Source organism: Hylobates moloch, unplaced genomic scaffold (genome assembly GCF_009828535.3).
Source record: "Hylobates moloch isolate HMO894 unplaced genomic scaffold, HMol_V3 SCAFFOLD_8, whole genome shotgun sequence".
NCBI lineage: Eukaryota > Metazoa > Chordata > Mammalia > Primates > Hylobatidae > Hylobates > Hylobates moloch.
The window spans coordinates 7,186,202-7,213,247 of NW_026652283.1; the positions used below are offsets into that span (position 1 = coordinate 7,186,202).

At 40.6% G+C, this 27,046-nt stretch overlaps 1 protein-coding gene across 1 annotated transcript; it reads left to right on the forward strand.

Moving 5' to 3' along the window:
- Positions 1–104: 104 nt before the first annotated feature.
- On the forward strand, positions 105–25,405 carry ACSM4 (acyl-CoA synthetase medium chain family member 4). The gene is made up of 13 exons (XM_032159002.2): positions 105–553; positions 2,554–2,764; positions 6,593–6,800; positions 13,255–13,398; positions 14,129–14,285; positions 16,815–16,894; positions 18,506–18,629; positions 19,322–19,402; positions 19,546–19,647; positions 20,369–20,496; positions 20,595–20,694; positions 23,375–23,494; positions 24,972–25,405. The coding sequence occupies exons 1-13, from the start codon at positions 353–355 to the stop codon at positions 25,056–25,058; spliced, it is 1,743 nt and encodes a 580-aa protein (XP_032014893.1). The 5' UTR covers positions 105–352; the 3' UTR covers positions 25,059–25,405.
- The last annotated feature ends 1,641 nt before the right edge of the window (positions 25,406–27,046 follow it).

Genomic DNA, 27,046 nt, shown 5'->3' on the forward strand with positions numbered 1-27,046 from the left:
CTCTGAATGCCAATCCAGACAGCAAAGTTTCTATTGTCTGTTGTTTGGTTGGGGAGAAGACAGGAACAGAAGACGGGAGTCTGACAATTCTGTAGTTAAGGAGCTTTTTAGACTCATCTGGTCACAGACAGAATGAAGAGGAAGAGTCCAGTGGCAGGAGACCAGTAAGTGGCTAAGGCAGCAGCTCTGATGAGGTGTTTTTCAGGTGTTCCCCAACTTGCCAAGGACACACAGCCACAAATCCACCTCCCAGTCTCACCACAGAGCATCAAGAAACTGATACTCTCTATCCATCTCTCCGTACAGGTAGTACTTCTGTGTCCATAGCAGTAGACAAAGTCCTTTGGGAACCATGAAGATTTTTTTCCGCTACCAGACATTTAGATTCATCTGGCTCACCAAGCCACCTGGCCGACACTTTCACAAAGATCACCAGCTTTGGATGCCTCTGACTCTTGCTGACTTTGAAGCCATAAATCGCTGTAACAAGCCATTGCCTAAAAACTTTAACTTTGCTGCAGACGTGCTGGACCAGTGGTCCCAAAAGGAGAAGGTATATGATGATGGGCTTCCAGTAGATGCTTGGTGTCCCCTTATCTCTCAGTCTTCCATTTCCTTGTTCTGTGGTCTACCACTTAATTCCAATGCACTCTGTCACCCTCTTGGTTTCCTTTGTTTGTTTTCCAATTGCCCTCCCCTCTCCCCAGGGAAGATCTTAGATCCTCAGCCACAAATGGCTGGGTGGCTCTGGAGCCTTCTCTATCTCCCATCCCCATGGTCGTTCCTCACAGAGTTATGCCTCTTTTCCTTCTCTTTTCTCCAAGCCCCACACAACAGTGCTTTGTTTTCAAGTTGGTCACAGGCTTATCGAAAAAGTAGTAAATTGAGTTTTGGTTTTATGAATACAGCTATCATTGGAGCAATTAGGAGAGAATTGGAGGTCGACAAGAATAAAGCAAGCAGCCCTTATGCAATGTTTACAGTGCAGCCTCAGGATGAGGTCTCTGTGTACTGATCCTCACCCCATGCCAGGCACTGAGCTAAACACTTAACCTAGCAGTGCTTATCAAAATGCACTGCAGGACCCATGGATGGGAACATGATGTTAGGTACTAGACAGACAAAGTATTAAATAACATTGAATCAATTCTTCCTGTTAAATACAGGGGGAAAGCCTTCCTTGAAAGCCATTGTGTCTTTAGCACTTAACACTTGCTAAACACTCTCTTGAATAAAGACCACAGGTAGAAGCTAATCATCTCTAGATAAAATTTAATGGCATAGTTTTGTTTTCAGCATATTTATTTTTCAATAACCTATTTTTTAGCAAGTGGTAATAATTGTCCAATAATGGTGCTGATTAAATGTATATTCCTTCTTAAGTAAATGTATACACATACAAAGTAAAAAGTGAGTCAGCGTAGAGAAGTATACAAAATAAAGAAGAATAGTGCAGGTGCAGACGGAGCTGACAGAAACAGTGATACTTAAATGACTAAAGATTGAGAAATACTGACCTATATTATTTCACCAAATCCCCATAACAACCTGGGGTTTGCAGATGAGGAACTTGACCTCATAGAAGCTAAGCTACTTATCCAAGGCCACGCAGGCCCAGTAGAACATAAACCGAGTCCCTGATCTTTACAGAGGTTACATCCATAGGGAAGAGACACATCTGCCATATAATAAATTGGAGTCGTCTGGAGTATGAGCACAATGATGAAGGAACACAGAGAAGTCAGTGGAGAAACAAAGAGAAGTCTAAGAAAAGCTCACAGACGAACTGACATGTCAACAGGGCTTTTACGCATTTGCCAGCTAGAGAAGATAAAAGAAGCATTCCAGATAGGGGAAAGAAGGGAGAGTAATTTTTTTTCCAGGTAATACATAAGGCAAAGAGGTTTTGCAGTACAGATGACTCACTTTGTAGAATGATGGGGAAGAAGTTTCCTCTAGAAGTCAATCAATTGATGCCTCCCTCGACCCTGCTCCTTGTGACTTGTGAAAACCACACCTCAGCCTTAGGGTACAAAGAGATGTCTGGTTCCCAATCAAACTTAGTAGATCCATTCAGGTTATTTGGATGGGAAAGAATCTAATTTAAGCAAGAAAGAAATTTATTCAAGGAATATGGGAGAGCTCACAAAATTGGGCTGGAAGCTGGAGAGTCCATCTCAATGAGGACAGGAATCAGGACAGCTCTCTGAGGTTGCATAAGCACCAACAACCCATAGACAAGTTTTGTACCAACCATTTTCTATCTTTTGATTCCTCTCAGAAAACCAGAAAGTCCAGAGAGAGAAGGTCTGATTGGCCCAACTTTGGTCAAATGCCCACCTACTGCTCGGGGAAGGGTAAAAGCAACCTGAGGGATTCTCTTTTCAAGGCTGTGTTCAATAGGAGAGGGGCAGTTCCCTCAAAGACGAACTCAGAGCGCTGTTAGCAGAATGCACCAGAACCAGTGCCAAAGGGGGAAAACAGCAGATGCCACATGTAAGAGTAATCAGTCATGTAAACCTGCCCCTCTCTTTTCCATGTGTCCCTGGTCAGACAGGGGAGAGACCAGCTAACCCAGCCCTGTGGTGGGTGAATGGCAAAGGGGATGAGGTAAAATGGAGCTTCAGAGAACTGGGCTCCTTGTCCCGAAAAGCTGCCAACGTGCTCACCAAGCCCTGTGGCCTGCAGAGAGGAGACCGTGTGGCCGTGATTCTGCCCCGAATCCCTGAGTGGTGGCTGGTCAATGTAGCTTGCATACGAACAGGTCAGTGCCAATATTAGCATTCTAAATCACACAGAAACATAGAGAGACTGAAACTCAAGGGTTTTCTGAAATGTTAGCTCTGATTAAAGCTATGTATACAGAAGACAAAAAAAAAGGAAGAGTTAAGGCAATCATGATATAATAATAACAATAACACTAAGAGGGAGGTATTAGTGTGATAACCATTTTGCAGAAGAAGAAACCAAGGCTCAGGTTAAGAAGCTTGCCGTGCGTGGTGGCTCACGCCTGTAAGCCCAGCACTTTGGGAGGACGAGGCGGGTGGATCACGAGGTCAGGAGTTCCAGACCAGTCTGGCCAACATAGTGAAACCCCGTCTCTACTAAAAACACAAAAAATTACCCAGGTGTGGTGGTGTGTGCCTGTAATCCCAGCTACTTGGGAGGCTGAGGCAGGAGAATCACATGAACCCGGGAGGTGGAGGTTTCAGTGAGCTGAGATCTTGCCATTGCACTCCAGCATGGGCAACAGTGCAGGACTCCGTCTCAAAAACAAACAAACAAACAAACAAAAGCTTGCCAAAAATCACAATTAGAAAGCTATTCTATTCAGTCACAGCTAGAAAGCTATGCAATTGGGATTTAAAAACAAAGCTCTATAGAATCAAATTTGGGTACAACATCTCTTTGCAGTGTATCTAGGACATGTTCATCCAGATGATCCAAAATTAACTTCTCTGAATATATTCGGATTCTCCCTAACAAAAAAAAATACAAGAAGAAGAAAAAGTATTTATACATCAGGACTTGTAAGAATATGATTGGCACATCCCAGTTGAAAAATCTCTACCTTTTTTTCAGATTAACTAGTGTATTCCGTGACACACTTTCTCCCAAAGTAGTAATTTATAATTTACCCTCAAATAAAAATTCCAACAGGATTTTTTGCACTCCAGGACAGGAGTTAGCAAGCCATGGCCTGTTGGTTGGGCATCTATTTACATAAGTAATTTTAATGGAATACAGCCATGCTCATTTATTTATATACTGTCTATGGTTCCCTTTGTTTCACAACAGCAGAAATCCTCATTGAGATGGAGATACTATGGCCCGCAAAGCCTAAAATATTTGCTATCTGGGCCTTTATTGAAAAAGTTTTCCACTTCCTGCTCTAAAACATGACATAAATGTTTATAAGTCAATTAAAAATAAATAAGAACATCAAAGGATAGAATACAGTAAAGAACACAAAGATGTTTGTTGCAATGTTATTAATAATAATAAAAATTTGGAAACAACTAAATAGTAATGACTGAATTATAATAGGTGAGACTAAGTTTAGTTGAGGTGTGTGTGTATAAGTGATTAAAATTATGGTAACTCAACTTGAAATACCACTAAAATGATAATTACAAAGATTTCATAGTGCTGTTGAAAACGATCTTTCTGCCAATATTAAATAAAAACAGCATTATGTAAAATTTGTTTATAGAAAATTCTTTTTGCATTCACTAAAAACAACTTGCAAATGTTAAACCAATTATGGGTTGAGAGTAGATTAAAGGTGATTTGTTATAAAAAATATGTAATATTGCTTAACATAAGTTATGACATGTATAAAATAATAATGAAAACTAAACAGACAAGCTGAATGGCTAACATAAAACACTAAATTAAATGTAAAGCAAGGAGGTGAGATTATATTTTCTAACTCAGAATTATTAAATCTTCAATGAGAATATTGAAATTGTTTGTACTATACCACATAGCAAAATATTTTGTTTTTTTGCTGTAAAGTGTATGCAGTAAAGCCTAAGATATATGCTATCTGAAATCCACTAGAAGAAAACTTCTCCCAACCCTGAATTTAGAGGTCTACCCATTGAGTACATTCATATCACCAATCTACCAAGGGTATCAATTATTTGTAAGTCACTAAGAACAAGTGGTTTGTAAAATAAATAATCTTAAATTTTTATATTGAGCAAATACTCTAAGGTGTTTTCTTAATCAATACTCTAAGGTGTTTTCTTAATCAGCTTCCTTATCCTTATGCATTTATTCACTTTCTCAAGAAGGCATGATATTTAAAAGCTTTTAAAATATATTCATAAAATAAAATCTCCTTCCTAGCAATTCAACTCCACATTTTTGTATTTAGCAAACTTCAGGGAACTCACCAAGAAATGAGTAGTTTGGCATATAGCACAGGTCTTGGGAGTTTGGGAAATGTATCTTTGAATCTTTTCTATCCTTTGCCACTTGTTGACTTTGTGACCCTTGGGCAAGTTATTATTTATATACTGGGATAAATTTTAAGTGAGATACCAGGCACGTAATAAGTGCTCAATAAACAGTAGTGATTATCTGTATCACTTTATATACACTCCACTTCTTGTTCTCAATAATTCACTTTAGAAAGTACAAACTTCTCTCTTTCATCTAATTCGGCCATGTATGTTCTTCCCAGAATGAACTGGTACTTTAAAATCAGACATCTCCAGCCAGTGTTTAGGATGAAATGAGGAGGTGAGACAAACTAAGCATTGCCAAAGTAGTCTAGGAAACCTTGATGATGCCAGACCACTGGAATCCATAGAGAAGAGGGCTGGCTCCGCCACTCACCAGCTCTGACCAAATCTCACATTCCATCAATGGGCACAACCACATGGACCTGCCAGGGTTGCTTAAAACAGTAGTCTCTAGGCATTTTTGATTGTATAATCTATCAATAAAAATGTTTAGGATACACATCTTCCCATCTGGGTATAGCTTCTTACGTGCTTCTACTGCACTAATAGAGTATGTATATTATGAAACATACAAAAATGAGATAAAAGCATTAAAAGAATTGTAGTTTCTCAATAATTTCTAATTCTTTAACATTTTAAATATTATTTTAAAAATTAAACGGGGATGGAATCTCACTATGTTGCCCAGGCTGGTCTCAAACTCCTGGGCTCAAGTGACCCTCCTGCCTTGGCCGCCGAATGCACTGGGATTACAGGTGTGAGCCACCATGCCCAGCCAATAATTTTTCAAATTTCTATTTTCATTTCTTAGTCCCAATGGATTGTTGAAAAACTCACTTTGGAGGCCACTCCTTTTTTTCCTTTGTTTGTTTGTTTGAGACAGAGTCTCACTCTGTCACTAAGGCTAGCATACAGTGGTAAGATCTTGGCTCACTGCAGCTTCCGTCTCCAGGGTTCAAGTGATTCTCCTGCGTAGGCCTCCTGAGTAGCTGGGACTATAGGCATGCGCCACCACACCTGGCTAATTTTTGTATTTTTAGTACAGACGGGGTTTCGCCATGTTGCCCGGGGTGGTCTCGAACTCCTGGGCTTGATTAAGCAATCTACCGCCCTCGCCTCCCAAAGTGCTGGGATTACAGGCCTGAGCCACCGCGCCTGGCAGGAGACCATTGGTTTAGAGAATTGAATGAGATAGTGTTCATGAAATGTGTTATAAGCTGTAAAGTGCTATTTAAGTGGTACACAATAATGATTCAAACGTGACGTTAAAATGTTACATAGTAATGGCCCACCATTATAATGTCTACTATATTCCAGACACTTAATATTGTTAGTCCCATTTTACAGATAAGGAAAGAAAGGCACAGAGAGATCAAGGTCACAAAGCTTGTAAATTGCAAGGGCAGGATTAGACCCATGGTCTGTCAAACTCTGAAGCCAGTGCTCCAAGGGATCTCTCAGGGATCAGGGTCCTGTGCAATATCCTTGGAGATCAAGGCAGAGGTAGCTGAGGTAGCTGAAGAATGGATTGTGATGCTTCTCCTCACTGAGGCACAAAGCCCAAGTCTTCCGCAATGGACAGCAGTTCTGTTCAGTGCAGGGCCCTCTGTCCTTCCCAGGGATCGTCTTCATGCCGGGAACAATCCAGCTGACAGCAAAAGACATCCTCTACCGGATGCGAGCATCCAAGGCCAAGTGCATTGTGGCCAGTGAGGAGGTGGCCCCAGCGGTGGAGTCCATTGCATTGGAGTGTCCTGACCTTAAGACAAAACTCCTGGTGTCTCCACAAAGCCGGAACGGGTGGCTCAGCTTCCAGGAGTTATTTCAGTGAGTATTTTTCCCAGCCAATCTACACTGCTGGCAACAACACAAATTATAGCTACATCTTGGAATCTCTTTGCCTCTAAGGACTCAGGAACACTGTGAGTTGATCTGGGCTCTTACTCAGAAAAGAATTACCTAATAGCCGGGTGTGTTGGTTCACACCTGTAATCCCAGCACTTTGGGAGGCTGAGGTAGGCGAATCACTTGAGGTCAGGAGTTCAAGACCAGCCTGGCCAACATGGTGAAACCCCGTCTCTACTAAAAATACAAAAATTAGCTGGGCCTGGTGGTGCCTGCCTATAATCCTAACTACTCAGGAGGCTGACGCATGAGAATCGCTTCAACTTGGGAGGCGGAGTTTGCAGTGAACTGAGTTTATACCACTGCACTCCAGCCTAGGTGACAGAGTGAAATTTCGTCTCAAAAAAAAAAAAAAGAAAAGAAAAGAAAAAGAAAAATATTACCTAATAAATGGATTTAAGGGTAGAAGAAAGGGACGTAGCTCTGCCTCCACGCTCCTGCTTTCCACTATGGTCTATGATGAGTATCCTGCGTGGTTTGGCCCTTGCTTAAAGCTGGACCACATCTCCCACTACTCTCCGTTTTCTTCCTCAAACATGCCCTACCTCAGCTCCTATTATTTCTTCTGCCTGGAGTGCTCTTCTTATCCCTTTTCATGAGTGGCTCCTTCTTGTCATATTTTGACTCAATACTTTATCCTAAGAAGCTTTCCTTGACCACACTACCTAGAATAGAACTACAAGCCACCCTATTACATCGTCCTCCTGTTTTCTTCATATTACTCATCACCATCTGAATTATCATGTCCATTCATCCATTCCCTTATGTAGAGTCTTTTTTTTCTCCTCTAGAGTAGGGTTTGGCAAATTCAGGCCTGCCACTTTTGTTGTTGTTGTTGTTTGCTTGTTTCTGGTTTTTTTGTTTTTGTTTTTGTTTTGTTTTGTTTTTTGAGATTGGGTCTGGCTTTGTCACCCAAGCTGGAGTACAGTGGTGTGATCTCGGCTCACTGCAACCTCCACCTCTGGGTTCAAGTGAATCTCCCACCTCAGCCTCCTGAGTAGCTGGGATTACAGGCACCGGCCACCATGCTTGGTTCATTTTTGTATTTTTAGTAGAGAGGGAGTTTCGCCATGTTGGTCAGATTGGTCTCGAACTCCTGACCTCAAAGTGACCCACCTGCCTCAGCCTCCTAAAGAGCTGAGATTACAGGTGTAAGCTACTATGCCTGGCTCTGTTTTTGTAAATAAAGTTTTATTGGACTGCATCCATGCTCATTTATTTACATGTTGTCTACGTAACAACAGCAGAGTGGAGTAGTTACAATGGAAACTGTATGGCCCACAAAGCCTGAGATACTTGCTATCTGCTCCTTTACAGAAAATGTTTGGCAACCCCTGCCCTAAACCATAAGTTCTAAGAAAGCAGAGACTTTGTTTGGTTGATCTTCCTATCTCTAGTTTCTAACACATAAATCGTGCTTCATATTTATAAACGAATGAACAAAAGAGATCACAACTGCAGTTTTCCTCATATGTAAAATGGGAATAATTATACTGTACTTATCTCAAGTGTTGTTTTGAGGATAAATTAAAAGGATATGTGAGAAAGTGTTTTTTAAGCTGTAAAAAAATGAGTAAAATGTTAATTAATGGTATTATCCTTCAAAGAGGTGTTGAATAGCTTATGTTTAAAAAAAATTCTTCCAGAGAAGTTTATAGAAAGAGAAGACATGTAAACCCTGCTGAATAATAGGGTAGTTTTATTTGTTAGAATGAAATTTTATCTTACTAATTAATATAAACCAAATACTATTGGCCAATCTCAAAATTCTTTCCCAAGGGCCACACCAGTGAATACCGCTTGTGTCTTTTATAAGTTGTGTAACCTTGGATAAGTCAATTAACATTGCTGAAACTCTTTATCTTATCTATAAAATGGAGATAATGATAGTATCTACCTCATGGGGTTGCAGAAGGATCAAATGTGATAAAACATGTAAAATTCTTAACTTAATACCTGGCACAGAGTAATTATTCCATAAATATCATAGTAATTATAACTGCTATCATTATTATTTTCAAGTTAACAAAGCCAGTCAACAGTGTAGTGATTCCTAAGGTAATGGTATTTATATTATTTGAATATGCATCTCTACTAGTAACATATTTTTTAACATACCCCCAATACATGCATTTATTTATAAATTATATACATGTACTTTTGTGCATTATACAAATACCAAAAATAAAAATTTTAGAGGATGAGTAAAACAATACAATTGTGCCACTGCACTCTAGCCTGAGCGACAGAGACCCTGTCCAAAAAACAAAAAACATGTAATTTGCAATTCTTCTTTTTTCTTCTCTACCCCAGTTGCCTTGCACACTCCCTGAGCAGCAAGCACTTCCACTTCAGAGACTCCTGTCCTAAACAACTTTGCAATAATCTATTGAGTCCCCAAGAAACCTTAAAGATGCCACAAAATTTACAACAGATAAAGGACTTTAAATTCATATGGATTTCAAATTGAAATTTGCACACTTTGGGAGTGGTTTTCAAGATGGAAAAAATCCTCATTTAAACAAATGACTTTGGAGGGTCATAACTCCAAAAAGGCCATGGACTGTTTCTCTAAAAACTAGGGAAGGGATAGCCGTCTCATTGCCAACAGTTGGCTAGTTTTTCAGAAGACTACACACAGCAATAATGTGGGCTAATTTTCCATTGTTAGAATTGATCTTTTATTCAGTAAGTTCATTTTAAGGCTTCTTGCCCTCTTTCTGCCTCCCAAGTATAGAAGTCCATTAACACTTTCCAGAATATTCATAATGGGATAAGGGAAAAGGTCAAAATTATAAGCCAGACTGATATTTCTCTTTTTCTGTCCTAGTACAAAGGACCCTGTCCTGTGGGGTCCAGGACTCTGGATTCTGATCATGAGGGGTTCAAGATGGTGTTCCAAGCACGGGAACAGCATGACCAAAGATAAGGAAGGAAAAAAAATACCCTAAAGTGTGCAGGGAATGGACTACAAGCAGTTTGGTTTAGCTAGAGAATAAAATTATGGAGTCAGAGTGAAGCCTGGAAGAGCAAACAGAGGCCAGAGTATGAGAGATCTCACATGCCGTGCTAAATCTTAAAACTGACCCTGTAAACAAGGGAAGCCATTGATGGGTTTTAAGAAGGGAAGTGCTAAGGTCAGGTTTGGATTTTAAATAGATTTATCTGGCAAATATGTAGAGGATTAGTTTGAGGAGGAAGAAACTGGAATCAGAGAGGCCATTTTTGAGCCTCATCTAGGGCAGAGATAATAAAAAACTAAATCTGAGCTCTGATGAATAGGGTGGAGGAAAGGAAACAAACTAAACAACTAGCAGGACTTGGAGAGTATTGGATGTGGAAGACGAAAGAAGAAGGAGTCAAGGCTGAGCTGCTTTTTGACTTACGTGATTAGTGGGTGGGTACCATCAGTTGGAGAAAGAGCCAGTAGATGAGGTTAACATAATAAGTTTAGAGTTGGACATACAAGATCGAAGGGTCTGTGAACATTCAAATGTCTAGCAGGTAGTAGATACATGAGTCTCAGGGACAAGAGGCAAAGATACAAAGCAAGAAGTTATTAGTATATAATTAGCTCTGAAACCTGGACAGGCATAACTCAGAACTCAGGTATTCAAGGAAAGGAAGTCAGATAATGGAATCACTGCTTGAAAATCTTCCTGTCACTCACAGATTGAGATGTTTTTTCTTTTAGATAGATAGATGGATAGATGAAAGATAGATAGATAAGTAGGTAGGTAGGTAGATAGGTAGGTAGACAGATGGATGGATGGATAGATGAAAGATAGGTAGGTAGATAGATGATAGATAGATGATGATTGATAGATGATAGATTCATAGATAGGTAGATAGATAGATAGATAGATAGATAGATAGATAGATAGATATATGCCTTCTATCAAAAGGTTTCCATACTGGATTGAGAAATGTTTAAACATAAGAGGTCTCCCCACAGGTATTAGATTCTGTGAAGAAATGCCCCTCTCTAGCCCAACACATATCAACTTCACTCTATACATACATTGAAAAGAAAATCAATATAGTTGAATGAATGATCTTTTTCTATTTTAAGGAGAGGAAGCAAGTTACTAAGAAAACCATGTTAATATTTTATGAAACTATTTTTAAACAATACTCACTGTTGGCTGGGGGTGGTGGCTCATGCCTGTAATCCCAGTGCTTTGGGATCCCAAGGCAGGCAGATCACATAACGTCAGGAGTTCGAGACCAGTCTGGCCAACATGGTGAAACCTCATCTCTACTAACAATACAAAAATTAGCTGGGCATGGGGGCACACGCCTGTAGTCTCAGCTGCTAGGGAGGCTGAGGTGGGAGGATTGCTTGAACCTGGGAGGTGGAGGTTGCAGTCAGCCGAGATTATGCCACTGTACTCCAGCTTGTGTGACAGAGTAAAACTCCGTCTCAAAAAAAAAAAAAAATCCTCACTGTTTTTACCGTTTCAGTGACAATGTCACTCATTCACCATCAAGATTAATTAAAACAGCATCTTTAACCCTGTTCCCTTCAACCAGAGAAATTAAAAATGTGATACACCAGCCAGGTGTGGTGGCTCACGCCTGTAATCCCAGCACTTTGAGAGGCTGAGGCAGGTGGATCATCTGAGATCAGGAGTTCGAGACCAGCCTGGCCAACTTGGTAACACCCCATTTGTACTAAAAATATAAAAATTAGCCAGGTGTGGTGGTGCATTGTCTGTAGTCTCAGCTACTTGGGAGGCTGAGGCAGAAGAATTGCTTGAATCTGGGAAGTAGAGGTTGTAGTGAGGCGAAATCATGACACTGCACTCCAGCCTGGGCGACAGAGTGAGACTCCATTGCAAAAAATAAATAAATAAATAAAATAAAAATAAAGATATGATACACCAGTCTCAAAAATTCTCAGATACTGTACCAGTTATTCATCACTGAGTAATAAACCATCCCAGCACTTAGTGGTGTAACCAGCAGTTATTTTATTTGCTCCTGAGTCCATGGGTCAGAAATTCGCATAGGGCTCAGCAGAGGCAGCTGGTCTGTGCTCCACATCAGCATGACTGGGGCGTGCGTATCCAAGGTGGGTTCACCTTTAAGTCAGGCTGGCTGCCAGCTGAAGCACCTCAGTTTTCCTGCACAGAGCCTCTCCCTCCAGCAAGACAGTCTAAACATCTTTATATGGTGGCTAAGTTACTCCTCAGGGAAAATGAAAACTATGAAGCTTCTTGAGGCCTAGGCTGAGAAGTCCCAGAACTTGTGCCACAGTGTATTAATGAAAACAAGTCATGAGACCACCTCAGATTCAAAGAGAGAGGACATAAACTCTGCCCTACAATGAGGGAATGGCATACAAGGATGATTTGTTACTCAGTGATGGATAACTAATACAATATCTAAGAATTTTTATACAGGGATGGAAGGAATCATGGAGCGATCTTTGCAGACAATCGTACACAGAGATTGTTATCAGTTTAGTGAATTCAGTGGGTCAATGAAATTAACATGGACCCAGATTCATTCTTCTTCCTATCACACCACCCTCAGTATACATCCAAGATGACCAGGGTAGCTCCAGATATCCTGTACTTGCACAACAATACTCAAAGGCTGTAAAACAGGATGGGCAGGGGAAGAAGGCTGCATCTCTTCCGTATGACTCTTTTTAGAACAAGAAAATGTATTCCATTAAAGCCTTACATCTCATTGTCCATAACTGCATCATGTGCCCAATCTTAAAGCAAAGGAATGACAGTGACTGGCTTAGATTAATCAAGATTTGCCCCTAGGAGCTATATAGGAACAGTCCCCCCTGAAGCACTTGATTGCCTGATACTTGAACAAAATCAGTTCTATGAGTGCAAGGAAGAAGAAGACAGCTATTTGGTAAGCAACTAGTTGCGTCTGCCGCAGATATCAAAGATACTGAACAAAAATTATTTAAAAGCTTGATTCAAATGCCAAAAGATCTTCCTTTAAATAATAAAAACTCCTGAAACATTAATAGCAATGTATGAAGATTCAATACTGATTTTTAAAAACTCACAGATTTTTTTTTTTTTGAAACACACTTGGAAAAAAAATATTACGATACATAAAATGCATGTCTTTTGTTATTAATATTGAAAGTTATCTTGGCTATTTCTTTACCTTATAGGGAGATGAAGCTTAAAAAAAGAAGAACTGGGCTGTTAAATCTTAGCACTGATCTTCAAAGTCCCGCTAAGATTTCTTGAGGAATTCCTCTCAGGAAAGCTTTGGATTAGGTTCAGTTCTGTTAACTATCTTCTGGTAGCAAGAGGGCATAAGTAGTTGAGCAGAAGAAATATCAGAGTTAAACTGGTCTGCCATCTTCCACCACCATCTTGGGGTCCATATTTTGCAGATTCGCCTCTGAAGAGCACAGCTGTGTGGAAACAGGAAGTCAAGAACCAATGACCATTTATTTCACCAGTGGGACCACAGGCTGTCCTAAAATGGCCCAGCACTCTCAGAGCAGCCTCGGCATTGGGTTCACCCTCTGTGGAAGGTAGGGAAGAAAATTCAGTTTGTTTTTTGTGAACTCCCCCAAAGCTGCCAATATGTGTATCCAACTAACTGATACTTCTCCTTGAATTGCTATAAGATATTGCCAATATAATAGCTACAAAACAGAACTCTTGCTGGCCCTGCCCAACCTAGCTCAGTAAATGGCAGCATCTAACCAGCTGATTAAGCAAGAGCTTAAGAATCGACCTTAATTAATCCCTTAACAGCATGTCTGGCTCCCTTTTCTCATTGCCAGGAAGGCCTACCCAGAAAGGCCAAGAGGCTATCCTACCATTGTCACATTATCCTATTTTATTTTCCTCATGGCATTTATACTACTTGAAATAATGAGATTTATTAATATACTTAACTCACTTTATTGTATATTTATTCACTATCTGTCACCCTAAAATAAGAGCAGAGATTTGGTCTACCTTGCTCACTGCTGTAGAACAATGCCTAGCATATTTTGGCTTAACAAGTATTTGTGGCATCAATGGACAAACTCAAAAAATCATGCCACACCCAGCCTCCCACTGTACTCTCAGACCACCTGGGATTCTGAAAATGCCCTTAAGAAGAGTAGACGTAGAATCTATCACCTTGCCTGGGGCTTCTTGTGACCCTTCTCTGTAGCCCTTAAGATACTGGGGCAAAGTCACCCCGAAAGATACCAGTTTGTAATTTTTGTTTATTTTTGGTCTGTTTCGTTGCTTCTTCATATCATTTAGGTATTGGCTGGACTTGAAGTCCTCAGATATCATATGGAATATTTCTGACACGGGCTGGGTCAAGGCCGCCATTGGCAGTGTGTTTTCTTCCTGGCTGTGTGGAGCCTGTGTTTTCGTGCATCGAATGGCACAGTTTGACACTGACACCTTCCTAGACGTAAGTCATGTCCTCCAGCTACATAGATCTTTAGAGCTCCTCCTGGTTTCCCATAAAATCACAAAGAAATTATTCCTCAGAATACAAGGCTTCTTGGGCTTCTGGAAATCATTTCTTTATATGAAGCAAAGTCTCAAGGGCCTTGGCTTGAAACATATTTGACAGAATGGAGGGGGAACAACTGCAACACTCTCAGGCAGGAAATCCAGACTTCTGCCTCAAATAGCTCAGGATTTGCTAGTGTTGCTAAATCTGTAGCTACTTAAGAAACTGGTTCTAAATAACAGATTAGGAGTCTGAAGTCTAAACAAATACTTCATTTCTGATTCAGTGAAATAAAGATAACAGCTGATAAACCAGAACTCTTGTGTGGAGTGGACATTAAAGGTGGGGGTGCCTTTCTCCGAGAGCAGCTCCTCTTATTCTCCCCCAGCCTATACTTCTCACTTTGTTAGTTCTCAGAACCCAATACTCTTCCGGAAACCAGGCATGCATGTCCTGCCTTCTCAACCAGGGACAGTTAGATTGAGATATCAGATAACTCCAATTTCTTTAGACTTTAGAAAAATATGATTCAGGCCAATTATTTTTCAACCATGACAAATTTATTAAGTTTAACAAAATACATATTATTACATACAAACTATACCTATGTGTGAATAAAAGCTCTTCACCTGTTATTTTGCTAACTGGTCTGACAAGATGGTTTAAGGCAGCAGTCTGCAACATTTTTGGTACCAGGGACTCGTTTCATGGAAGACAATTTTTCCATGGACTTGGGGGAGTGGGGAGATAATTTCAGGATGATTTAAGTGCATTACACTTATTGTGTGCTTTATTTCTATCATTATTAAATTGTAATGTATAATGAAATAATTATACAAGTCACCATAATGTAGAATCAGTGGAAGCCCTGATATTGTTTTCCTACAACTAGACAGTCCCATCTGGGGGTGATGGGAGATAGTGACAGATCACCAGGCATTAGATTCTCTTACGGAGCACACAACCTAGATCGCTCACATGCACAGTTCACAATAGGGTTCAGGCTCCTATGAGAATCTAATGCCACCACTGACCTGACAGGAGGCAGAGCTCAGGCGCTAATTCGGGCAATGGGGAGTGGCTATAAATACAGATGAAGCAGGCATAATCCCAGCACTTTGGGAGGCCGAGGCATGTGGATCATGAGGTCAGGAGTTTAAGACCAGCCTGGCCAAGATGGTGAAACCCTGTCTCTACTAAAAATACAAATAATTAGCCAGGCATGGTGGTGGGCGCCTGTAATCCCAGCTACTTGGGAAGCTGAGGCAGAGAATTGCTTGAACCTGGGAGGCAGAGGTTGCAGTGAGCCGAGATCACACTACTGCACTCCAGCCTGGGTGACAGAGCAAGACTCCGTTTCAGAAAAAAAAGAACGAAAAAAACAGATGAAGCTTCGCTCACTTGCCCTACCACTCACCTCCTGTTGTGTGGCCCAGTTCCTATTAGGCCACAAACAGAAACCAGTCTGTCCTATGGGTTGGGGATCCCTGGTTAAAAGGTCTTAACATAAATGTACACTAACCTAAGAACTGAGATCTCTACATCAGGTTTACAAACTGCCCTAAAGTTGGTAAGTTAACTTTGCAGTTTCAAAACCTACGTTTGTAAAATAAGAATATTTTTATTTTACAAAAATATGTGTGTATTTTAAGTGCTCTAAAAACCTTTATAGATTTATGCTATTTTTAGGTATATACATTATACTTTATAAAAATAATTAGAATCTACGGAGCAGATACACATGGTAGAAATGCTTACTTACTGAGCAAACATTATACTTTATCTATGATAATCCAGGTAGCCCAGGCATACATTTTGAGAGCCTTCTCCCAAATACTTAAGTCTAATACAAATTGTCAATACATTAAGGGACATAGTGGAACTTCTCCAGAAGGAGGAGCTCTAAAACATTAGTATTTCTCTAGATTTAAGATGCCTAGGTCATATCTTATTTAAGAAACCAGAGGCATAATGAACTCAGCAAATTTTTAAAAATTAAGAAAAGGCCAAAAAAATGCTTATTTCTACATTTATTCAACTTACTCAAAAAGACTAATATATTTTATAGGAATGGAGCTGGAAAGGTCCCAGTAGGTTAGCTTATACATCCATAGTCAATACTATCCATGAATATATTGGCAGGAGATTACAAGATTACACTATAAAAGGTAACTTGTAGCCCTAAGGACGAATAAACCAGTTCATACTTTGGGTTGTTCTCAAATTAAGCAATTCACTTGTTGAATTAGATTGTGTATGTCTGTTACTGTAATATTAATATATATACATTCTTTTCAGTAATTGGAAATTCTCAACAGATACACAGTTGCTAGTGACAAGTAATAAACACTGTTTTCTTATTCCTAGTAGTGACCACGGGACGGGCACATATTAATGGAAGAAAATAACAGGGTATAGATATCAGCTCTAGTCATGGCCTTTGATTGACCACTTCTGACGTCTGTGTCTTTCTCCATCATCCAGACGCTTACCACTTATCCCATCACGACCCTGTGCAGTCCTCCCACCGTGTACCGGATGCTCGTGCAAAAAGACCTTAAGAGGTACTTGTGCAAAAATCTCCATTTGAACCACAAACAACAGCTACCATCCAGGATCACAGATCTCCCTTTTTCAGCTCAGGCTTTCTCAGTCTTACCACCACTGACATTTTGAACCGAATAATTCTACCGTCGGGGGACGGTCGTATGCATTACAGAATATTGAGCAACATCACAAGACTCTATTCGATGCCAGTAGCACCTCCTCCTCCCCATTTGTGAAAATCAAAAATGTCCCTAGACACTGCCTAATGTCTTCTGGGGGGCAAAACTGTCCCCTAGTCTAAGAACCACTGGAATATCCTCTAGGACAACTGGACATTTTTCCAGGGACAACCAGACCTCTATAGTCCCAGAACTCCCAGTCAAAAAAAATTGTCCTCTAGTTCTACTCTTTTAGAAACACTGTCATTTAGTACCAACTCTCAAAAAAGAAAGAAAGAAAAGCACGTTTATACTGCTTTGAAGAAAAGCTAACAAAGTTTATGACCTGAAGGTCATATTCAATTTAGCCAAACCATATGAACATCCAGTAGAGTTGTAATGTATATTTGTTTAATTCAAACTCAGTACATGAGGAGAGAAAGGAAGAGAGGAGCAAATTAAGTAGCACAGGCTTGTCCATCCTCTTTTGCCACCGAAGTGTGGTTGCCCAAGAGGGAAAGTGCTGTGCGAGACAGAATAAAGCAAATATGGATCTTCTCTCTTCCTCGTCAGTGTCAACTCCTTTGCTCCTATGTCACGGCCTTTGAAACATGAGCATCTTGTTCACGTTTCAAGAGTAATTCAGGGACTATTCAATGATTATTTTGAATGCATATGATTTGTATTCTACCCACACCCTGTGGCCCATTTGGGGCCTCAGTGTATGAGAAGCAGGCTGTTCCAGGCTTTTTCACCTGTGTCCAGTAAGGCTCGTGGTTAAAAGCTAAGCTCCAAAGTCAAACAGGCAGGGCCCTGCTACTTACTAATCATGTGCCTTGGACACTCAAGATAACCTTGCTAAGCCTCCATCAACTCTATCTATAAGAGAGGATTAAGAGCCCCCTCATAAGGTTGTGGTGAGAATTTAATGTAAGTGACATGCTTGGTGAGATCACCCTGACAAGTGGGAGGTGCCTGGTACAGAGTTTCATGAGTATTAACTCAGTCCTTTATTACATGGAAGGCTTTGGGCAAGTTCTTTAACCTCTCTGAGCCTCAGTGTCCTCATGTGTAAATAGGGGTTGAGAGGATTCTAAGAATGCGTCTAAAGTCCTTACAACATAGCGACTGCTCAGTCAATATTAGCCGTTATATCATGTGGCTCATCACAAGCACTTAGTATCATTAATAGCATTTTCTCCTGCCTTTTTACATCTTTAATAGCTAAGTTCTCCTCCACCTGCTAAAATGAAAGCTGTCAGGAATTTTTGTTGTAATCACTAATGTGCCCCCATATGCCTAGAACAATGTCTGGCAACATAGTAGGTGTCCAACAAGTATTTGTTGAATGAACTTTGCTAAGACTTGCCTCTCCTAGCTGCTATGCTTGCTGCTTGAATGTCCTAATTGTCTTGCAGTGAAAGCACTCAGGTTCCTCTTGAAAAGACCCATGCAACTCTGTCTCTCCAGATATAAATTCAAGAGTCTGCGGCACTGCTTGACTGGAGGGGAGCCACTCAACCCAGAAGTGCTGGAGCAGTGGAGGGCGCAAACTGGGTTGGAGCTATATGAGGGCTACGGACAGACGGAAGTGGTATATCTAAAGGGCATTTATGTTTAGTATATGTGGGGGCCTTTCTGCCCCAGGTTTGTCAACTGAGCCCCTGAAGTGCCCCCGTCCCACTCTAAATTTTTATAGAGTTTCCCCGGATACCACACCTTGCCAGTAGTTACCAAAACTTGCAGATTGCTCAGTTAGGTTTTGATGAAGGGGAATGATGATTATTCCATCATTCCTGCCTCCCCCTTATGCAGGATAAATCTCAGAAGCGTTAGCGGGTGGGTGAGGTTCAGAACTGAGCAGCTCATCTTTCCACTGTGCTGGGAATAATCCTCTGACAGCATCCATGGGAAACTGATTCCAAGGCACATTTAACGGAGTCCAAGGAGTGGTTTTCAAAGTGTGGCCCTCAAACCAAGCAACATCAACATCATCTAGGTAGATTTGGTAGAAATGCCAAATTCTTAGACCCCATTCCACACCTAATGAATCAGAAACTCTGAGATAAAGCCCATCAATCTGTGTTTCAACAATGCTCCAGAATCTCGAATTTGATTCTGATGCACACCCAACTTTGAGAACTACTGGTTTCAAATAATATATTTCAGAAGGTGTGCCTGCATACCAGGAAAATCAGTCAAAATCAAATCTTAATTTTCATTGCCATGATATAGTTTCAGAATATAAACTTTTGTATACTTATACAAAGCTTGTCCTCTCAATAGGGAATAATTTGTGCCAATCAGAAAGGCCAAGAAATTAAAGCAGGTTCAATGGGGAAAGGAATGCTGCCCTATGATGTCCAGGTAGGTTGAGAAAATATCTGACTGGTTCAATAAAGGAGAGAGAACGTTTCCCTTTTCTGCTATTCATTGTACAAGTATTCATAAGCTGCTTTCATTTTGTGAAAAGAAAATTTTAAGAACATCAATTTTTTCTTTCATTCCAGATTATAGATGAAAATGGCAATGTTCTACCACCTGGCAAAGAAGGGGAAATTGCCCTCAGACTCAAATCTACACGGCCCTTCTGTTTCTTCTCTGAATATGTGGTATGAGGATAGAAAGTGCTGGTCATGCTTAATACAGACTTGGGTTCAAATTTCATTTCCACCATGTCTTGCTATGTAATCTTGGGCAAGCAACAAAATCTTTCATCAACTGTAAAATGGGGAGACTATCATCTGTCACCCAAGAGTACTGTAAAGATGAAATTCCAAATGTAATAAGCCAGTTGCAGTGGTTATCCTCAGAAAGGAAAACTGGACAGGCTGGAATGAGGGTGCAGTTAGGGGGTGCTAGAGGTAGAAGAGGGGCTTTTTATTATACTCTTTATGACCTTCTGTATTTTATACTAGGAACTATCTTTTAAAAAAATTTAATTTCCAGCCAGTCACAGTGGCTCATGGCTATAATTTCAGCAGTTTAGGAGGCCGAGGTGGGAGGGTGGCTTGAGCCCAAGAGTTCAAGACCAGCCTGGGCAACATAGTGAGACCCCATCTCTACAAAAACATAATACAATTAGTCAGGTGTTGTGGCACATGCCTGTGGTCCCAGCTACTCAGGAGGCTGAGGTGAAAGGATCACTAGAGCCCAGGAGGTCAAGGCTGCAGCCTCCAGCCCAGGCAACAGAGAGAGACTCTGTCTCAAAAAATAAAAAAAAAATTAATTTTCTTTAGAAGTAGGATGTGTAATGTACTAGTCACTTAATGAGTGCCATATCTATCTCTGTTCTGACCAGACTAATCCCCAAATGTCATCCTTGGTTCCCAGGACAATCCACAGAAAACTGCTGCCACGATAAGAGGAGATTTTTATGTCACTGGAGACAGAGGAGTGATGGACAGTGATGGGTATTTCTGGTTTGTCGGCAGAGCTGATGATGTCATTATATCCTCTGGGTTTGTACATTTGCCACTCTGAAGAGGTAACAATTCGACAGGGAGGGAGATCTCTAACTTGGAGGATGTGGTGGTCAAAAACTTCTTTTCCTCTTCAGGTACCGTATTGGGCCATTTGAAGTGGAGAGTGCACTCATTGAGCACCCAGCAGTTGTTGAATCGGCTGTTGTCAGTAGTCCAGATCAAATCCGAGGAGAGGTAGATGAATGTCATTCATTAAAGAAGCAACGTCATATTTTCAAGTTCTGTCCATTTGACCACTGTAAAGGCTGAACCAAGAGTGGTCAATCTATTAATTCTCATTATGAGGCATGCACTTGGCCAAAATATAAATCAGGCAACCAACTTTACAATAAGTTGTGTCCCAAAGGGGCAGTATTAGAATTCTTTTGATGGCAAGTGACAGAAACACAATTCAAACTGCCTTAAGTTAAAAAAAAAAAAAGGCATTTGGCTCTTGTAAGTGACAAGTACTTAAGTACAGCCACATCCAAGTGTCATGTGAGGTTGGCAAGGTTTAGCCTCTCTTCACTTTTGGCTCTGCTATTCTTTGTTATGGCTCCATTTGATCAGATTCTTCCTACTTGATAGCAACCAACTCCAGATGTATACACCTTAGCAACCCTCCACCCCTTCAGGGAAGGATACAGCTCTGTTTTCAGTTGTTTCAAGACTCTCAAGACTTCATTTGCCTACCTTAGATCATATCTCTAACCAATGTGGTTCAGAGACTGGTACAAGCTGATCGGTCAGACTTGGATCATATGTCTATCCTTGGAAGTAGGTGTTGGTGTCAGTCCCACCAGAGAGAAATTATGGTAACACTCCATAGGAAAATTAGTTACTAAAAAGGAGGAACAGATACTGCATAGGCAAAAGCCACAGATTTCACTGAATGGAAAACTGTCATGGAATTCAGAATGTATTTTCTCACAGAAACAAGACAAATAGAAAATTGTGGGCTGGGCATGGTGGCTCACGCCTGTAATCCTGGCACTTTGGGAGGCCAAGGTGGGTGGATCACTTGAGGTCAGGAGTTCGAGACCAGCCTGGCCAACATGGTGAAACCTTGTCTCTACTAAAAATAGAAAAATTTGCCAGGCGTGGTGGCGGGCACCTGTAATCTCAGCTACTTAGGAGGCTGAGGCAGGAGAACTGCTTGAACCTGGGAGGCAATGGTTGCAGTGAGCCAAGCTTGCACCACTGTACTCCAGCCTGGACAACAGAGACAGACTCTGTCTCAAAGAAAAAGAAAGAAAGAAAGAAAATTGTGGCCAGGTTCCCAAACAAGTCTCATGAGCCTATTTAAGACCTAAGGAGGCCGGGCGCGGTGGCTCAAGCCTGTAATCCCAGCACTTTGGGAGGCCGAGGCGGGTGGATCACGAGGTCAGGAGATCGAGACCATCCTGGCTAACACGGTGAAACCCCGTCTCTACTAAAAAATACAAAAAAATTAGCCGGGCGTGTTGGTGGGCGCCTGTGGTCCCAGCTACTCGGGAGGCTGAGGCAGGAGAATGGCGTGAATCCAGGAGGTGGAGGTTGCGGTGAGCCGAGATCGCGCCACCGCACTCCAGCCTGGGGGACAGAGAAAGACTCCATCTCAAAAAAAAAAAAAAAAAAAGACCTAAGGAAAGGGAACTGTGGCAACGACAATAATAGCCTTAATTCTAGGAGGAAGCCCTGTTTTCATAATTGCTTTTCCTTATGGAAGTTTCTACAGACACAAGTGACAGAATTTCAAAACAATTTGTCAGCATCGTTCCACATCTGTACCTCCCTTTCACACACCAGTGAGCCTCTGTAGTGACACTATGGATCCCATACTCTTACCTCCTGTACCCACTCTACTCTCCATCTATTCCATTCCCAAAAATAGTTTCTTCCTGCCACTATGTTCTTATTCTCTCAATATAAATGATTTCAGCTGAACAGAAGTAACCACCAATTAGAATCAATGTATGAACAATAAATAATATAAATTATGCTTACTAACCTCAGTAATTATCTAATTGGTGGGTTTTAAACAGCATTTCAAGGAGAAGCAAACAATATGAGGCAAAAAAGACCTCACATAGATCAATCCTTCCTGACAGGTTTTGGTTTTTGGCTTTGTTTTGGTTTTTTGAGATGGAGACTTGCTCTGTCACCCAGGCTGGAGTGCTGTGGTGCAGTTATAGCTCATTGTAACCTCTCAAACTGCTGGGCTCAGTCAATCCTCCTGCCTCAGGATCTCAGGTTGCTAGTACTACAGGTGTGCACCACTGCACCCTGGTTAATTTTTTTTTAAGTCTTTGTAGAGATGGGGTCTCACCATGTTGACCAGGCTGGTTTCAAACTCTGGGGCTGAAGCTATCCTTCTACCTCAGCCTCCCAAAGTCTTGGGGTTATAGGTGTAAGGAACCACGCTCAGCCTCTTCCTGAGATTTGATCTCCCAGGATACACAGTCCTTCCTCCATTGAGACCCTCCAAACTGCTTTGAAACCACATATTCTCTAGGAACTCCATTTGTCCCCCTGCTACATGCTTCTAATGGTATAGGTTTAATGGAGTAAGTGGTCATCCGTAAACCAAGGACTGTCTGTGTAATAAATAGGATCAGTCTGATTGAAATGTTAAATACATATGTATCAGTAAATAGAACTTAGCTTTCTTGAACTGCTGCACTCCTCGCACTCATAAACCATTTACCTGAAAATATTCTGAAAAACCTCACTTTGTAGTTGTAGCCAAGCTTTGTTCAGAGGTAGCCTCTGGCATTTGCAGTCATCACACAAACTGTTATTAACAAATAGTAAGCACCTGTGTTCAGCATTGGTTGCAAATCCTTGATGTGTCTGAAAAACAAATGAGCAAGATAAATTAACTTTTCTGTTGCAGGTGGTAAAAGCTTTTGTTGTCTTAGCTGCACCCTTTAAGTCCTACAACCCAGAGAAATTAACTCTTGAGCTTCAGGATCATGTGAAAAAATCAACTGCACCTTACAAATATCCAAGAAAGGCAAGTACTTTGCCCAAAAGTTAAGTTTGGATGTTACCAAACTAGGGTCTAAGCTAGAATTAGCTTTTACTGGATTTTGATTTTATAGTAGCTCATTATATAGGTAGAAGACACTTTTCAATTTGTTTAACCCTAAGAATTTTGCTTTAAAATGTTTTATATTAGAACAGTATAAGTGAATTATAAACCAGAACCTTTAATCAACTCTGCAATACTGAATCACTACTAAGAGTCTTTCTAGGACTAATTAGTCCCATTCTGTATGAGAAAAACACAGTGGCAAAGAATTGCCAAGTGCCTTGTTTTTAGGGACAGCACTTGATTCACCTATCTCAGTACTCTTATCCCTAATACCCCTATAAATTCAAAGTACATGCCCTGAAGTATCAAGTGACCTCATTTAATGTTCAGAAGAAGATGATATCCAAAGAAACTGTGGAATCTTTCCTGAAACCTTCTTCAAAGAAGGATTTAAGAACAACACTACGTAAATACATGAAGATGGCCCTGTAGTTTCCTTCTAACCGTGGAACTGGTTGATAATTACTGATCCTCTGCATGAGATTTCTATTTCATTTAGCATCATTTCAGTCAAAAAGTAGTTAAACCTAAAAACTACTCACATTTGGCCGGGCGTGGTGGCTCACGCTTGTAATCCCAGCACTTTGGGAGGCCGAGGCGGGCGGATCACGAGGTCAGGAGATCGAGACCAGGGTGAAACCCCGTCTCTACTAAAAAATACAAAAAAAAATTAGCTGGGCGTGGTGGCGGGCGCCCGTAGTCCCAGCTACTCGGAGAGGCTGAGGCAGGAGAATGGCCTGAACCTGGGAGGCGGAGCTTGCAGTGAGCCGAGATTGCACCACTGCACTCCAGCCTGGGCGACAGAGCGAGACTCCGTCTCAAAAAAAAAAAAAAAAAAAAAACTACTCACATTTTCTCATTAAATTCACTAAATCAGTGACTGTTGACTTTCAGAAAGGCTGAGGGCATTTTAAAATACAATAGTCTTATTTTGAGAGAAGAGAACAAAAAGAGGATTTTTGTGGTCAAGTCAGGGCAGAAGGGAAAACTGTATATACTCCAAATTATCCCTAAAAATCTCCTCAAAACCTCCAGGATCCAGCTCTGAAAAGACAAGAACTGTTCTTTTTGTATTTAGCTGTAATCTCCATTTCTCGGGAGCAGTAGAGGCCTAGGACTAGTTTGAACTAGGGGAAAGCAAGGGGGTAAAGGGATTATTACTTTCTTCTGGCAAAGCATTTCAGTGAATTTGCACTAAAAGCCCATAAGATGGAGCTACACTGTCACCCTTCCTACATAAACAGACGTTTCTGGTGTCCAAGAAATTCAATGAGCTTAGGCTAAGATAATCTCGACTTTAAAATTCAGTCTGAGTTCCATGCAAGCTCCCTCCTATTGCACTGACAATTGGAAGGATGGAATCAAGTGTCTCATTACATTTTTTTCTGTCAATTAGGTGGAATTTGTTCAAGAACTCCCAAAGACAATCACCGGGAAAATCAAACGCAACGTTTTAAGAGACCAAGAATGGAGACGAAGATAGTTTGATAAGAAAACTGAAGGGTTAAGTAGTAATATGGTTGCTTTCTTTTAGTATTTGTTCCTGATAATTCAGTGACTACTCTCTTAAAATGTTTAAGATCTTTCCTGCTTGAAAACTCAACTGTTGATTTTTTGGTTTTTACTTAGCTAAAAAATTTAAAAGTAAATAAAAGCCTCAAAAATATATGGATGAAAATTGTTATAATGACCAAACTGACAAAGGTAATGATGATGATTTGTAGTGTTTAAAATAGCAGGAATCAAATGATTGCTTAGAACAAGAAAGTGCACATTGAGTCTGTATTTCATTTACCTTGTGCCTGATTGATTCAAAATAAAGATATATCCTAAGAGAAATGTTCAAGACAATTTCTTCTGCTTAACATCTTTATGAGACCAAACTTCAAGACATTAAAGTAAGGAGTATAAATAATTCGAAAATTAGTGAGTTTAATGAAATTAAGTACGGTATTATTGTGCCTCATTTTGAAGCAAATTAACTGTAAAATATCTGAATGTATATATATCTGTATATATGTATATCTAGATACATATATACATATGTATATATAGATATATCTGTATTAACTCTGAAATACTGATATATCTGTATATATACACATGTATATATATGTATATAGCTATATACATGTGTATATATATCTGAATGTATATATACACATATGTATCTATATATACATATGTATATATATCTGAATGTATATATACAATATGTATCTATATATACATATATACATACTCTGCCTCCCGGGTTCACGCCATTCTCCTGCCTCAGCCTCTCCGAGTAGCTGGGACTACAGGCGCCTGCCACCACGCCTGGCTAATTTTTGTATTTTTTTAGTAGAGACGGGGTTTCACCGTGGTCTCGATCTCCTGACCTCGTGATCCGCCTGCCTCGGCCTCCCAAAGTGCTGGGATTACAAGCGCGAGCCACCGAACCGGGCCCTATTCCAAGTCCTTTGGTCTTATACTATCAAAAGAATCTTTGTCTTGGAGCAAGTCTACTGAAGAAGGCACCAAAATCCTATCCTCCCTATTCACCTAAATGATTTTAATAATCCTCTTATCAATCCTTTCAAGGTAACTTCAACATCATTAAGAGTTAACCTTCTAAATATCTAAAGCTATGGAAGGAAGGTCCTGCCCATTCTCTTTGCCCCTCTCAAATCCTTCTAGTCTGTTTTACCAAGCAAAACCACTAGCTAGGAGGCTAAAAATATATTCCTATGTTCACTAGCCATTAAATAAACATAGCCACCTGTGCAGGAAGCCTAACATTTTTACTACTTTTTAAAACTTAAGAATAAGTCCATTTCCATAAGCTAACTTTACAGCCCCTCAATATTCTTAATCTGGACAGTTTACTTCACAGACATTGTTGGTGTCTGTCTCTTCTAGCCTTTTTTCAGTTGTTTTACCCAGGAACAGTCCTTGAAAAAGCTTTCAAATTCAGGAAACCCCTGCAGGGAACCCTCATGGTATGTGAGTGTTAGCATTAAGTTGAAGAATACTCCTATTTCACAGAAACTAGAACTGTCTAACTAGGGTGAGTTCACTCTCTTCCTTCAGAGACAAAATTTCAGGCTGAGCAATTTAGAGAAAGGGTTCCTCATCCAGTCATACACTAGAGCTGAGAAAGGGAGAGAAAATGCTATTTAATTTGGTTTTGTGGTTCCTCCAGGTGGGTTATAAAGCAAGATTTGAGAGTTGTACCCTTCATTCTCAAGTCCAAGTGGCTGCAAAAACATTTCAAGGGTTCCTCTGGCAAGGTGGCAAGTCAGTTTCCTTTTAGAACTAAGACTCGAGACTACAGCTCCCAGTGTGAGTGACGCAGAAGACGGGCGATTTCTGCATTTCCAACTGAGGTACCGGGTTCATCTCACTGGGGAGTTGCCGGACAGTGGGTGCAGGACAGTGGGTGCAGTGTACTGTGCGTGAGCTGAAGCAGGGCAAGGCATCGCCTCACCC